This window comes from Notolepis coatsorum (assembly GCF_963971535.1).
Source record: "Notolepis coatsorum genome assembly, chromosome: 1".
Taxonomy (NCBI): domain Eukaryota; kingdom Metazoa; phylum Chordata; class Actinopteri; order Aulopiformes; family Paralepididae; genus Notolepis; species Notolepis coatsorum.
In genome coordinates, this window is record NC_140165.1 from 205,955,305 (window position 1) to 205,970,983 (window position 15,679).

The 15,679-nt window shown below is 43.3% G+C and overlaps 1 protein-coding gene across 1 annotated transcript; it reads right to left on the reverse strand.

Annotated features, from left to right (window-relative positions):
* Window positions 1–2,428: 2,428 nt before the first annotated feature.
* LOC311243983 (complement C1q-like protein 2) lies at window positions 2,429–10,497 on the reverse strand. Its single transcript, XM_084333391.1, has 5 exons — window positions 10,373–10,497; window positions 9,497–9,631; window positions 9,124–9,215; window positions 8,580–8,660; window positions 2,429–2,769 (listed from the first exon to the last, which is right to left on the reverse strand). The coding sequence occupies exons 1-5, from the start codon at window positions 10,452–10,454 to the stop codon at window positions 2,644–2,646; spliced, it is 516 nt and encodes a 171-aa protein (XP_084189517.1). The 5' UTR covers window positions 10,455–10,497; the 3' UTR covers window positions 2,429–2,643.
* Window positions 10,498–15,679: the final 5,182 nt, after the last annotated feature.

The following is a 15,679-nucleotide window of genomic DNA, read 5'->3' on the forward strand; positions in this document are numbered from 1 at the left end:
ACCAAGGTACCCATGTACATGTCAAAATACTTCCCAAAGGTCAGTGAATACCACGATCACAACACCAGAGGGAGCTCCACAAATCATGTTAAACCCAGATTCGGCTCAAATAAGGGACTAAACACGGGAGACTGCAATTCAAAACTGGCCCCTGTAAATGTCCTAACCCAACCCCCTCCAATGTACAGTCATTTGCCTAGTATGGTTTTGTCAATAGTCCAATGTACAATTTTGCTTGTTTCTACAGTGTCTCCCCCCCCCCCCCCCTCAATGTACAGTTTTGCTTGTTTATACAGTGTCCCCCCCCCCCCCCCCCCCAACCACCTCCAATGTAAATTACCCAGTATGGTTGTCAATATCCCAATGTACCCAACCCCCCCCCACACAACCCCACGCAACCTCCTCCAATGTACAGTTTCTACGTCAAATGTATATACTCCCTTTTCTTGACTCCTTCTGTATCACAAACAGTACTGTATTTGCAAATCTGGTATGTCATGAATGTATAGATGTAGCAGTACTGACTATCTGTATGTCATGTATGTCATATATGTCCTGATGAATTGAAAATGGGGGACCCTGATGTAAACAAGACGGAAGTCTTTCTCTGGTCTGCATCCCCTTAACAATTGTGTGTATTGAGCTGTACTGTATTGTACCCATTCTGCAATTTGTTAATAAAGTTTTCAATCAATCAATCAATCAATCTACACACATATGCTCTAGCTCTAACCCCCCCTCCCGGACCCCCCATTGGATAATCCATCCATTATCCCTCGCTCCTAACCAGACACTACCATTATATGCTAGCTTTTATTCTCTCCACCACTTCTAACCACATCGTCATTTTGGATTCATTGAGACCCAAAATTCTTGCTGTAGATATTTCTTGATAAATCACATCGAGATATGTAATAATCCAGACCTTTCGGCACATTTTTTCCGGTTGGAACCATCGTGATGTTATCAGCTTTTTAGCCACTGTGATACCCGATAAAACCAATCTCTTTAGCTGTGGATGTACTGCACACTCAAAAACATCATTCAGCAGTAATACAGAGGGGTGTACAGGTATATTCAGAGTTAAGAGATTTGATAATTGCTGGGTCACCTCTTTCCAGAATATCTTAACTGGTGGGCAGTCCCAGTACATGTGCATAAATGTTCCCTCGTCCCCATTTGTACATAAGGAGCATTTGGAGTCTTGTTTAAGACCCATTCTGTTCAGTCTTATAGGAGTCAAGTATGTCCTGTGAATATAGTTAAGATTGATTTGTTGATGGTCCGGGTTCCTTGATGTAAATCGAACATTTGCCCAGGCTTCTTGCCAATCAAAATCTTTTTCCAGGTCTGGTATATCCCTCCTCCAGACTGAGTCTAGGTGGAGGGTTTCATATGAGGACGTTAGTAATTGATGATAAAAATCTGAAACAAAACCTCTCGATGTCTCTCTTTCATAGAAGATTTTAATTGTTTTTATTCATTATTCTTTTTAATCTTTATCTTCTTTCATGTAGCACTTTGAGATTGTCACAATATAAAGTGCGTTACAAATTTAATGTATTATTATTATTAATGTCACACAATATAATCATAAGCAGAATACATAGCAGCTTTATGACATAGGCCTACTAGAATCACACCACAATCTAAACGTTTATTATTATTATTATTATTATTATTATTATTATTATTATTATTATTATTATTATTATTATTATTATTATTATTATTATTATTATTATTATTATTATTATTATTATTATTATTATTATTAGTATTATAATAATAATAATAATAATAATAATAATAATAATAATAATAATAATAATAATAATAATAATAATAATAATAATAATAATAATAATAATAATAATAATAATAATAATAATAATAATAATTATTATTATTATTATTATTATTATTATTATTATTATCTGGCTTCTACAATAGTGTGTGTGTGTGTGTGTGTGTGTGTGCGTGTGTGTGTGTGTGTGTGTGTGTGTGTGTGTGTGTGTGTGTGTGTGTGTGTGTGTGTGTGTGTGTGTGTGTGTGTGTGTGTGTGTGTGTGTGTGTATTTCGGTGGGGCTGCCTCTTCTAAGGCACAAGAAATAAAGGTCAGGTCAAGTGAAATTAAAACAACAACGTTCCATTTGCCAAAAGCAACTTTTATTATGTCCAACTTAAAACTCTTTGACATTTTCTCTGTACATGGAATGTCATCTGTTACAGTAGTGTATACAAAGGTGTGCTTCAAAACATGTGTATTTGGTGTTCCTTTGTGTTTGCACAATGTTCACTATGTGTATTGCTACATTTGCATTCATGTACGTATGTTTGTGTGTGTGGGTGGGGTGGGGGGTTCTTACACTTAAAGCAGGGGTTCTCGCACTATGGGCTCTGACCCTAATGAGTCGCAAACCTAATGTTGGTAGATCAAACACATGACTAGAATGAGAATGTGTTTCCATGACCTTGGATCTCATGGAGGGACTAGATGAAGTACATTTGGTTCCTGAGCTGCAAACATTTGGCAATTCCAGATTGACAGTGACTCCCCTAACAGGTGTGTGTGTGTTACCCTCTCCTTATCTACAGTGAGTGCCCTGATATGTGTGCTTGTACAGTATGTGTTATCCCGTTTTACACCGCAGGGTAGAGGAAGTAACCGGAGAACATGTTGAATTCTCCAGTGTTTCCGCACAGGCTCCTTCCATTCATGAGCTCCATGTACACCTGGGAGCCTCTACCCAAAAACAACACCACCACCTGGGGGAAATGCAGAGAACAGCGTCTTTCATCTCATCATTGCTTTATTGATTGATAATAACAGTTACATACTATTACTACATTACACACTACATTACATTACTACATTACATTACTAAGGCAATCATCTGCAATTGCAAAAAGGAAAAGAGTGAATGACTCCATTAGAGCAGTAGGCATTTAAGTGCCTTTCTCAAAGGCTCTTCGATGATGGTTGTTGTATATTCTCCTCCCAGGTTTTCCCTGCCAGTCAGGGCGTTTGAACTGGTGACATCATCACTAATCGTTACCATGTTTTTTCTTTTTAAGTCACTCACCACCAGTCAGTTTGAGTTTTATCACTGTAGTTTTTACACTGTAGTTTTAACACCTTGGTTTAACACTCTAGTTTTAACCCTCTAGTTTTAGCACTCTAGTTTTAACCCTCTAGTTTTAACACTCTAGTTTTAACACTCCAGTTTTAGTACTCTAGTTTTAGCACTGTAGTTTTAACACTGTAGTTTTAACACTCTAGTTTTAGCACTCTAGCTTTAACCCTCTGGTTTTAACACTCTAGTTTTAGCACTCTAGTTTTAGTACTCTAGGTTTAACTCTCTAGTTTTAGCACTCTAGCTTTAACCCTCTAGTTTTAACACTCTAGTTTTAACACTGTAGTTGTAGCACTGTAGTTTTAACACTGCCGTTTTAACACTCTAGTTTTAACACTCTACTTTTAACCCTCTAGTTTTAGCACTCTAGCTTTAACCCTCTAGTTATAGGTCGTGTAACTCCGCTCTGCGTCTACTGGAATACATCCCTGTATCAGTACTAGCACTGAATAAATCTCCACATGCACCTTTACACACCCATCCACCTGGCCACACCCCCATCCGCTCCTCTACATAAGCAGGGGTGTGGCCATACTAACAGCTCCTTCCTTGTTTTCACCACGGCGGGTGATGGTTTTGAGATGTGAGCGCCTGTTGTGTTGCTATGGGGGGAATGGCTGCACGACTTACGAAAGCCGGCTCCAGGCTGGTACCCTTTTTTGCTGCCTCTTAGCGGCGTGGAGAGGGTTCTGGTTTGACACCCACGTTACATGAGCTCCTCATCGGGAGCTTTGTTGCCTGGGACCGTATCCGAATCTGCGGTTCAATCCCCCGGATCTCTGGACAAACAGATACTCTCTGTCACCGTGCGGGCCCCGCGCGAGGGAGGTGGGTTTGGTGTTTCGTTATAAGAATACCTCCACGCTCAAGTCGGCTGCAGCCCATGAGGGACTGGTGCCGGCACCGCTGTTTCTGATAATCACCGTTCTGAAGACTGTGTTGACTTCTTTTCCTCTTCTCTCTTCGGATGAGGAGAGGGACAGACAGCGGCTGTCTGAAGTGTTGGCCTATATTGTGTTCTCCCGTTGTACAGTTTCGGTGGTAGCTGCTTAGCTTGCGTCCTAGCTGGGTTGAGCTACCTGTTAGCCAGTTAGCTGTTAGCTACGACGCTAGCTCTGTACGCTCGCTCGGCTGGGAACGTTAGCCTGATGCTACCAGTTAGCCTGGAGTTAGCTGTTAGCTTGTGCTACACCGTTGAACATTAGCCGTGAGAATAGCAGGCCATAGCACTCTGACTACGACGTCATCTTTGACAGAATATGTAGTCGGCCCTGCACCATGATCGGCTGTTGGAGGGGGGCGTCTCGCCGGAGCCTCACTCCGGCCTTAGCTTCTTTTGTCCCGCCAGCGAGGGCCTTCGTCAACGTGGAGACCAGCCTGTTGTGGTCCTCTCAGCCTGCGTTCATTGGTGCAGGTAAGGGTCCATTGGACACTTCCCCCCTTTTCCTTCCTTCCCCTTCCGAATGTTTTGTAATAACGATATTTTTTTCCAAAACGTATGTTGCTTCACTACATTTGGGGATGCGACATGTGTTGTGTGTGAATTGTCTTGATCGCTGGTATAGCTTTCTCTCTACCTAGAAAACGGCGTTGTTTTTTACGTGAGTAAAAATGAACTGGTTTTGTTGTATGATGAGATGTTGTGTGTGTTCATGTAACGTTAGGCAACGTAGCTGAGCTCACAACTGGCTGGGTTAAAAACCCTGCAAAGCTATGCATAGTGGCATGTGATCGAGGGATGAGTCCCTCTCTCAGCTTGTGATGACAATAAACAGGTGGCAAGTTTCACATATAAACAGGGCTGTACCTGTTCAAACAAGTCGTATCAGGGGTAAGGTGGTGAGGGGTGGTTTTTTCCCCCGGTTTTCCCCTGGGCCCCCCCCCCCCCCCCCCCCCCTCCCCTCAAACATGATTTTGTTTACAATCATTGTTCACTATGTTTGTGGGGATACGGTGTAACCCCTCAGCTTCTGCTGGGGTTGTGCTCCTGCTTAGAGGACTTGTGTCTTCTCTCGTTATGAAAAACGGCGTTCCTCTTACGGTAGTGAGAGTGTACTTTTGCCTTTTTTGTTGTGATGGAGGGTTGTGTGTGTCGTTAAGATCCACAACTGGGTTAGGTGTTGGCCTACAGAAGTTACATGTGTAAGCTCTTGCACCAGGGCCCTTAAAGGGGCCCTCTCTTGGTCTGTGTTTTTCTTCCTTTAGGAAAAGGTGTAAAAATTCAGGTGGCAGGTTCGCACATGAGCCTATGTGAAGCTGTTACCTTGACAGGTGTACATGCGCTTCATGTAGCACGCTATGACTGGTGTCATGGCTCTGCTTTGTCATTGCATCGTATCAGGGGTGAGGGGTCATGAGGGCGTGAACTGATAAAACCTCCCTCCCCTTTTTCTGATTGGTCAGGGGGTTGGGCCTCCTGTCCTTCGGGCTTCCTGTCACGTTGCTGGGTCAGTGCACATCACAGGGTAGGCAGGGGGGGGGGGGGGGGGGGAGTTTCCTGGTCCCACGCCATATTGGGCGGTGGGCCACGGAATTCCCCCCACCATAGAGTATGTTACTGGGTGCGTTTCTATTGGTTGTGAGACTTTCGTGAGTTATTTTCAGGCTCCATGTTGTGGACCTCTGTTATTGTCAAGGTGAGTAGAACTTAAAAAGAAGTTCTGCTCTGTTGTATGTGTATTGAGCTTGGTAGGTGATGCAATGCAGTAGAGACGATTTGTTCTTCTGCTCTGCTCCCTACTAGTAGTGTGTATATTGGGTCAGAGCCTCCTCCTCAGGGAGTTTCAGAGCCTCCTCCTCAGGGAGTTTCAGAGCCTCCTCGGTGAGCTCAGAACCTCCCTCTCAGTGAGGGAGCCTCCTCAGAGTTTCAGAGCCTCCTCCTCAGAGAGTCCTAGTCCAATTGTTACATAGCTCAATGTTGCATAATGTCTTTTCAAATGTATTGCTCACGTGGGAAGTCTCTCTGGGGGTTCCCCTTCCCCTCTTTTATGGAGCAGGTTGACAGGGTGTTGTTGTCCCTCAGCCGTGTCGTATGGGACCCATGTCCGTATTTTTTTCTGTAAAAAAAGCGGCTTCTTGTCGTTCTCCCAGGCGGCTTGGAGGAACGGTATCTGGGTTCTTGTTAGAATTTCCATTGATATGTTTTGGGTCTCAACGTGTATGTAGTGCTGGCCCTGGGTGCTTCTGATAGGAACCATACATGGGCTTGCGCGCCTTGGTTGCTCATCATTGAAACAGCGTTTTTTATGGGGCAACTGGGATGGAGTTTGTCTCTTCCGAGAGCCAGTGTACTAGGCTTGTCTCGACGAATTCTCGTTCATCTCTGGGGGATGTTAACAGAATAGATCGAAGCATTGGTAGAGGGGTCTCACGCCCCTTGGGGTGGGCCACCGGGCGCGGTGCTTTGTGTTCTGACCGTCTGGGTGGCGCCCTCTATAATGTTTTGGATCGACACGCGTACCTACCCCCCTCCTGGGACTGGGGATGACGGCGTGATTAGGGCATGGGACTGGTTCTGGTCGCGCCGGACCAGGTCAGTTAACCCATTGTCCGCTGGGGCGCAGATCTGCTGTTCTGGTACCCTGAGGGACTTGTGCTTTTTCGGGGGGAAAATGCCGGGTCGGCCCGGGCGTTGCAGGGTTTGACGTTATGGAGGTGTTCGTGGTTGTGTTACTGCGTGTTATCCCTCACTGTTGCTTGGTCCATGTTGTGTTGTACCTTGCGCTGTGCTGAAGGAGCCTGGTCCTTCTCCATTCTTTTTCGCCCCTCTCTTCTCCTGCTTGGCGGGCTGGGAGGGGGCTGTCGAGGTGGTTCTTGTAGAACTCCTCTGGCATCCCTGTGTACGTCCCGGTCCGCCGGGCCCGGGTCCGAATTTGTTTTCGTCAACCTGTTGGCCTGGGTTAACCCCTTCTTGAAAACTGAAACACTTGTACTGATGTATAGCCAGTGTATACCCGCAGTTGTGTTTTGGAGTTTTTTCTTGGGGGGTTATAGGAACAACCGCCTCATGTTAGAACCAAGGGGGTGGTTGGTTCCCTGGTGTGTTGGTAGCAGAGTCAACTCTCGGGGTAGGCCGGGCTTGGCCCCGTCTGCCTGTGAGTGTGCCCCTGCACCTTTCATGACGTCTGCCAATCATGTCAGCCTTCTCTGCCTCGGCCCCTCTAGAGAGTCAAGGTTTTTTTTGTGGAGGCTGCGACATGGTGCACAGCATACCAGCATACGCCCCTTCCGCCGGGGTGCTGTTTTCAGCAGACCCCTTTGGCACCTGTCTAGTCCGCAGTGCTCCAGGCTCAGGTCGAGTGGCCTGTTGCCTGGATTGAGGGATCGACCTCTTTTGGGGGTTGTCTCCCCGGTGCGCTGCCTGGTCCCGCTGTGGGTGTAGCCTCTTGAGTGCTTCGGGGCGGCGTGCTGTAGGGGGGAAGGGCCTGCTCTTGGATGGGCCCTGTCCGAATATGCTGGCGATGTGGGGGGTGGTGTCACTAGTGACCGCCTGGTGGGGTCTCGATGCTGCGGCGTCGTTGGCCTCACCAGGCCCCCTTTTCCGGGGGGTCCAGTCCCTTCCTGGGGCTGGGTCCTCCTTCGTGCTCCGCTGCTACGGCCTTGCCACAGGGTTGGGTTTTTGCCCTTGACCCCATGATATTAGGGGTTGTAACGGGGTTTTTATTTCTTCCCGTTCGTTCCCTAGTGGCATGTGGGTTGCACGTTTGTGTAGTCGTGGGTTCTTCTGTGGAAGGTAAGTCCCACGGTCTGCTCACCCTGTGCATTTGAGTTGCTAAACTCCTCTTTGCACAGTCGGATCCGATTCCCTCCCGTCCTCCACTAGGGGGGTCCGGGGGCTCGGGTCCTCCCTGGTTCTGATGGTTGTGGGGGGCCTCAGCGGGTACATTTGTCGAGCTTCCGCTCTGCTCAGCTCCTGTATTCCAGTAGACACAGAGCGGAGCTACACAACCTATAGCGTACGGTTATATCTATAACCATAGTTATATGAGTGTAGTGACGCTCTGCGTCGGACTCACTGAGGACCCCGTGGTCTTCGCCTTTGTGGTGAAAGACTTGGGAAGGAGCTGTTAGTATGTCCACACCCCTGCTTATGAAGAGGAGCGGATGGGGGTGTGGCCAGGCGGATGGGTGTGTAAAGGTGCATGTGGAGATTTATTCAGTGCTAGTACTGATACAGGGATGTATTCCAGTTGACGCAGAGCGTCACTACACTCATATAACTATGGTTATAGATATAACCGTACGATTTAACACTCTAGTTTTAGCACTCTAGTTTTAACACTCTAGTTTTAGCACTCTTTTAACACTCTAGTTTTAGCACTCTAGTTTTAACACTAGTTTTAACACTAGTATTAACACTCCAGTCTTAGCACTCTAGCTTTACATTTTTATAATAAAATCATGCTTCTCCATCAGTATGTCAAACAGTGAAAAGTTGTGTACCTGAGTACCACTGTCCTCCATATCTTCTCTGTTGTCTTCCCACATAGAAGCCATCAACACGCCGTTCTTCATCATCTGGACCTGGAGTTTAAACAGACACAACACCAACAATCTAATTTTGTACTGCACTTTTATGTATTGGCTATATTCAGATACATGTTTCTATGGATATACAATTTCTGAATAAAACCAATTTAATTCCAAAACAATATGTTCACCATTAAACAAAAAGAAAAGTGACACCACTGCTCTTATAAATAATCACTGCTGGTATTGACCTATCTCAAGCTCCGCCCTTTTTTCTTCATCCTGCAATCACAACTATTACTTCCCTCAAAACAGATTGAGAAAAGAGCGCAAAGTTTGAGACAGGTCAACTAAAGTAAAACTCACTGGGAAATCTTATGAATTGTATTAGCTAACTAAATATCTTTGCTCACAAAATAGTGACATTATTGATGATGTAATCACTTTTTTAAATGTTCTCATGCTACTATGAAAGCCTTGAAATGCAATCAGATGTTTAAGTTAGTGGCTGGTTGACCTTGTGGTAGAGGCGGTCGTTGGGGTTTCCCACGTTGGAGTAGGCTGTGAAGGAGAAAACGTAGATGCCAGAACGAGGCGCTGTGAACACACCTGGAGAGGAAGAGGACAGAGTTAGTGGACTGGTGTGCGTGTGTGCATGTGTATGGTTATGTTTTTGTGTGTGTTTGTGTGCATACCTGTGTGTGTGTGTTTGTATCTGCATCTGTGTGTGCTTGTGTTGTGTATATGTGTGTGTGTGTGTGTGTGTGTGTGTGTGTGTGTGTGTGTGTGTGTGTGTGTGTGTGTGTGTGTGTGTGTGTGTGTGTGTGTGTGTGTGTGTGTGTGTGTGTGTGTGTGTGTGTGTGTGTGTGTGTGGTGTGTGTGTTCCTCACCCAGAGCAGGGTTGTATCCGAATCCTTGGTTCAATCGAACAGCATTGTAGGAAATAGTGCGGTTTGAGTTGAAGGGACCATAGCACCCCTCCCTGCCACTCATGGCTGCTGTGAAGGCAATGTGGGAACCTGTTCCTGAGAGAGAGAGAGAGAGAGAGAGAGAGAGAGAGAGAGAGAGAGAGAGAGAGAGAGAGAGAGAGAGAGAGAGAGAGAGAGAGAGAGAGAGAGAGAGGAGAGAGAGAGAGAGACAGACAGACAGACAGACAGACAGACAGACAGACAGACAGACAGACAGACAGACAGACAGACAGACAGACAGACAGACAGACAGACAGACAGACAGACAGACAGACAGACAGACAGACAGACAGACAGGATGTAAAGTCACCTTCTGTGATGTAGACAGTGGTAACTGATGGGAAATACTGAAGTAAAATACAGGTACCTCAAATTGTAACAGTACAGTCCAGTACCTGAGTGAATATACTTTCCACCACTGGAATCAATGTGTGACAAAGTTATCTGCACAAGAAACACCTGCTTCTACATGTGTGTAGTTTTGTTCTTCTTATGCATGTGTATACGTGTATTTTTCATTCACATGTATGTGTGTTTTTGTTATGTGTGTGGTAGAGTGTGGCATTAATTCCAGTTACAGTAGTTACGGATGTGTTCTGGTGTGTGTGTGTGTGTGTTTGTGTGTGTGTGTGTGTGTGTGTGTGTGTGTGTGTGTGTGTGTTGTGTGTGTGTGTGTGTGTGTGTGTGTGTGTGTGTGTGTTCTGGTGTGTGTGTGTGTGTGTGTGTGTGTGTGTGTGTGTGTGTGTGTGTGTGTGTGTGTGTGTGTGTGTGTGTGTGTGTGTGTGTGTGTGTGTGTACCTGTGATCTCTCCTATGTCACTCTTCAGCTTGGTGAGTTGGCCCCACATGCCCACCATCCTCCTGAAGATCGTCTCCTCCATCTCACACAGCTGGGTTGAGGCACAGCAGCAGCCACGCTGGCGCTTGAAGGCACACTCACAGTCCCACCCGCCACAAGGTAGAACCTCTGGTATACTGCCTGTAGACAGAGGAAAAGCGGAAGAGTTTCACTTTATTAGTTTAGTTTAGTTTAGTTTAGTTTAGTTTAGTTTAGTTTAGTTTAGTTTAGTTTAGTTTAGTTTAGTTTAGTTTAGCTTAGCTTAGCTTAGTTAGCTTAGTTAGTTTAGTTAGTTTAGTTTAGTTAGTTTAGTTTAGTTTAGTTTAGTTTAGTTTAGTTTAGTTTAGTTTAGCTTAGTTTAGTTTAGTTTAGTTTAGCAGATGCAAATGATTCTTATTATGTGTTTGGTTTACGGCATCATTCAGGACAGTTCAGATAGTATCATGTTGGGTAATGAGGCAGTGACTTACCTACAGCCTGTAGCCAATTGTAAAACACATCAGGTTGGGATGTGCTTGTCCCACTAGCACAGAGACACAGCGCCCCCAACAGGCACAAAGCTGACAGTGCAACAGACTTCATACTCTGAAAACAGCACACAGCAGGAAATATATGGGTTGACACTCAAATACCAACAGATAATGAAGCCAGTGATTACTGATAAGGCCAATTACTAATTGAACCATATAAGTCTGTTTAGAATTTTTTCCAGAAAGTACTGTGCCTCTACTGTCTTTAACTATGAATGATCACAATTATACTCTAACTTACCATCTTTAGCTAATAAGGTTTGAAAACATTGTTCTTCTGAAAACGATAAACAGACTTATATAGTTCTTCATCTGAGGTACTCAATTGTAGATACAAATATAATTTTACACCATTTGAAACTATCATTATAAATAATAATGATTTTGTCAATGGTTATTTTTGATGAGGTTAAAGTTTGTCTGTCACTCTATATTATTTTGGAGGCAAAATAATCCAAAATGTATAGGAGCAAGTTAATTACTGATTAATCAAATAATTACTGAGATTCAGTAGGTTAATCCAATAGATTGTGTTACAGATTTATAATATTAAGCAGGTAATCAATCATTTCAACAGATTTAACAAGTAACCATTCCATATTAGTACAGACATTAGTGTATATTTTTATTCTGTAAGGGTGCATCTGAAGCCCATATACACACACACAGAGCTAGTGTTAAATAAACTAATACAATAAAATATACATTGTCTGATTCAACACAACTGTAGCAGTGAAGCCTACATGGAACCAACCTCATACATGGAAATAAGCTGAGAATTAAGTGTCTCAAAGCACTGCACACAGCCTGAAATAATATCACATCATGCAGTCATTAAGCAGTTAGAATATCTAGGAGGTATTGGATTTTGGATTATGGTGAGTCTGCAATTGACACGTTGCTCTTTATAGTTTAGATGTTGCCAGCTAAAAGCATTTGTAGCATTTATATTAGTCTATCAAATCATCGTTCATTTAGAATGATGGTCAGATAATTTATTTTCTACTTTGACAATGACAATTGAATGATTTATTGTTGCTTATGATTATTGATCATTATTATTGTAATTTATCGATCAAATCCAAGGCAAAATTCCCCTTACATTTCCCATCGTTGCGAATACAAGTTCTGTATGTATCAAGGATAGTAGCAGAGAACTTACTGTATCTTTTCCCCTTGTTCTCCTTGTTCTGAAAGAGCTATGCCAAGCTCTTGTGTGTGAGTGTGAGACTGCTAGTCTTGGTAACTGTCTGCACGAGTTTTATGCTGTGGGAGGTGTTGACTATATTGATACACATACGATAACCCTCCCCTTGACAGGTAGATACTCCCTCTCCCTCTCTCTCTCTCTCTCTCTCTCTCTCTCTCTCTCTCTCTCTCTCTCTCTCTCTCTCTCTCTCTCTCTTTCACACACACACACACACACACACACACACACACACACACACACACACACACACACACACACACACACACACACACACACACACACACACACACACACACACACACACACACACACACACACACACACACACATATATAGTATACACACACACACACACACACACACACACACACACACACACACACACACACACACACACACACACACACACACACACACACACACACACACACACACACACACACACACAAATAGTATACACACACAACACACCAGGTTCCCAGCCAAACACTGATGTTCAACACTTCCAGAAAATGAGAGCCGACACCCAATCAATGTATACGATTCTGCAGACAATTCCACAAGAACTCCTGCTCATAATGACTTTCAGACCACTATTGTGTGGAGCATAATAGGCTTTATTAGGACACTGGTTTCCAGTTGCTGTCATCCCAGAAGACACTGTTGGTCCTGAATGGGACTGATATGGAGAACTTTGTTGGCAGGTCCCGCAGTATGTAATGGCGTTGAGCTATAGAGGAGAAGATAAAAGCAAGATGATAGAAGAGTGTTATCAGTCGATCGATCGGAAAAGGCCCAGATGTGTCACCTGGTTCTCAGGACGAGACACTCTTATCTTCCTCTGAACCTGAGATCCAGGGATGTTGTTTGTTTGTCTGACGTGGCCCCTAAATGTGGGATAGAGACACTTGGCCAGGAGGACTCTGTATTGAAAGTATTACAAAGGATTTTGATGTTGTTTTAGGGTCACTATAATGTGAGAAGCATTCACAATGCTGGCCCAGGGACAAGGCGCTATCCTTTCCTTCTGTTCTCTATGGTTGGCTCCAGGGAGACCACTGTGTTTTGCTGAGAGACATTATCTCATCATGGTCTTCATGAGCTCTTCCAGGTTGCTGTCGTAGCAGTGAGACATCTCGGTGAAGGAAAGCATGAATTGGCTGGTCGAAGCAACACTAAGATGATATTTCCTTAGAATAAATATTTTTATAATAATAACAACAATTTTAAGGAAATCTAGGCTAGCCCTCTTCTGGAGATCTTGGCTGGTGTGTTTCTGGTTGATTCCCTCAGTCATTTCCTGTACATTATAGGGCTGCTCAATTAGGGAAGAAAATCATGTCAAATCATGTTTTGGTCAATATTGAGATCACTCTATATCAGATTATTTAACACGATTAGTCATTAACATTGACTTTGGAATGATGCATGTATTGAACATTAAGAAGAAAAAAAAACTTTTTAACAGTGGATTTCCTTTTTAACAATGGATTTCCACAATTGTTTTATCTTGATTATCTTGTTTTCATAATCATTGGAAGCCAGAATTGTAATTTAAAATAAAATGTTATTAATCCTAATATGTACCACAAATCTAGAGAAATTGTATTATTTGTTGTCATCATGCAGCTGCCTGTTTTTCATTGTTAGCACGATCATGTGGTTGACATGGCCATCAGCTGTGCACGATTCCCAGTGGAAAGCTGTCCCCATTCTCATTCATGTCTATAGGTATTCAGCCCTATAGGTACACAGTCACCTGTTAGAAGATGGTCCTGTAGAGTGTAGATATAATGTCCTGTTAGAGAATGGGGTGTATCCTATATTGACAGCCAACTCTAAAGGTCTGATTCTTCCCACTCAGTTTCATTGTTTGGGATCTATTCTAGAGAATATGCACCGTCTGTAGAAGGAAGTGGTCTGTGTTCTGTTGACAAACGCCTGTGTATTAAGTCCCCTGTCAGCTGACCTGCTTCCTCTCTGAAGGCCTCTGAAATCTCTTATCGCTGGCCGAGTTATTGTTTTCCTATGGGGTGAGCGGTCACGCCCAACTAGGTAGCAGTGCCACCCTTGGTGTGGCGCATGGCTTGAAATTGACACTGAGTGCTGTGCTCAAAGTTCAAACCATCTTGGTATTGGCTGGGTATTGTTTACAATAGCCACCTACGTGCAGCCCCTAATTGCTGTACTAAAAGGACCAAAGACGCCACTTTCCACATATCAGTATAGAGTAAAAGAGAGATTTATTTTCTACATATGGGTCAACTAAAACTACAAAAGGTTAGTGATTTAGGTCATTTTACCATTTTAGCTGAGTCAACAGTTATTGCTGATTGCTAGCTCTCCACAGCATTGATCTGTTAGCAGCTAACAGTTAGCTAAACAAAGAAGTTATAACTAGCAAACATGTTTATGTTAGCTAAGCTAATTTAGAGCTCAACGGTAATAATTATATGAATAATCTACAGGATGAATCTATTTAAGATTTCTACGTAAAATATATTGCGCCTTTTTGGAGTCGTTAGTGTCAAAAATAAGTAAATAATGAAAAAATATATGAGAAAATGTTGTTATACAGAACTATGCTAATATTGTTCCAGTTATTAAAAAAATGCAACCAAATTAGTAAAAGCTCATATGGTGTGACTGTCCCACGAACATTTCACAACGTTTTATTTTGAATAAAAAGAAGAAAAGTAATGCATTTGTTATTTATTTAACTACATATTGACAACTCAGATGTCTATTGTGTGTGTGATCTTCTAAAAGTCCAGGCATAATATTTTGAATGCTCCCTAAACAAAAATATTTTGTCCCAAAATTGTATATCAAGTCAAGTCAAGAGTCAAGAGTCACTTTATTGTCCCATCAGCTGGGAAATTTGTCTTGGGCTTACTACAGCCACAGACACATACATACAGACATGACACAGCACAACTGACTCCAAACAATACACAATATAAAAGATACAGTAAAGTACCTGCACAGCAGGATGTCTGGCAACACAAAATTAGAATAGTATACACAAATAATATAATATTAATATTATAATATTATAGTATACACGATAATATAGCAACCAATATCCGTTCGATAGTTGCCCTTTATCTGGCACTATTTAAAAGTTTGACTGAGATCGAAATAAAGGAGTTTTTAAACCTATTTAGTCTAGAGCGTGGAACTCTAAACTTCCTCCCAGAGAGCAGTAGCTCATACTCTGCATGTAAGACATGGGAGGGGTCCGAGACTATTCTATTGGCTTGCCTTAGAGTAGCCCGTTCAAAAATAGACTGCAGGGATGGGTGACCTTTCACCCCTATGATCTTCCATGCAGTCTGCATCAGACGGACCAGTTTGGACTTTAATTGTACAGACAGGTTACCAAACCAAGCTGTAATACCGTATCTGATGAGACTCTCTAATACAGATTGTGTGACGCCATATTCATATTTTTCAACAGGGAATTGTTTGGAAACCTTTGGGGTTGAGGGGTCCTTCATCTTTTCAGGAAGTAGGACAACATCTCTG

Excerpts from the sequence above, each read along its gene's own strand:
- LOC311243983 (XM_084333391.1), bottom strand. The coding sequence starts at position 10,454 with ATGGAGGAGACGATCTTCAGGAGGATGGTGGGCATGTGGGGCCAACTC. Across the intron at positions 9,216-9,496 it reads CGGATACAACCCTGCTCTGG|GTGTGTTCACAGCGCCTCGT; the intron begins GTGAGGAACACA and ends CTTCCTCTCCAG. Across the intron at positions 8,661-9,123 it reads ACGACCGCCTCTACCACAAG|GTCCAGATGATGAAGAACGG; the intron begins GTCAACCAGCCA and ends TTTAAACTCCAG.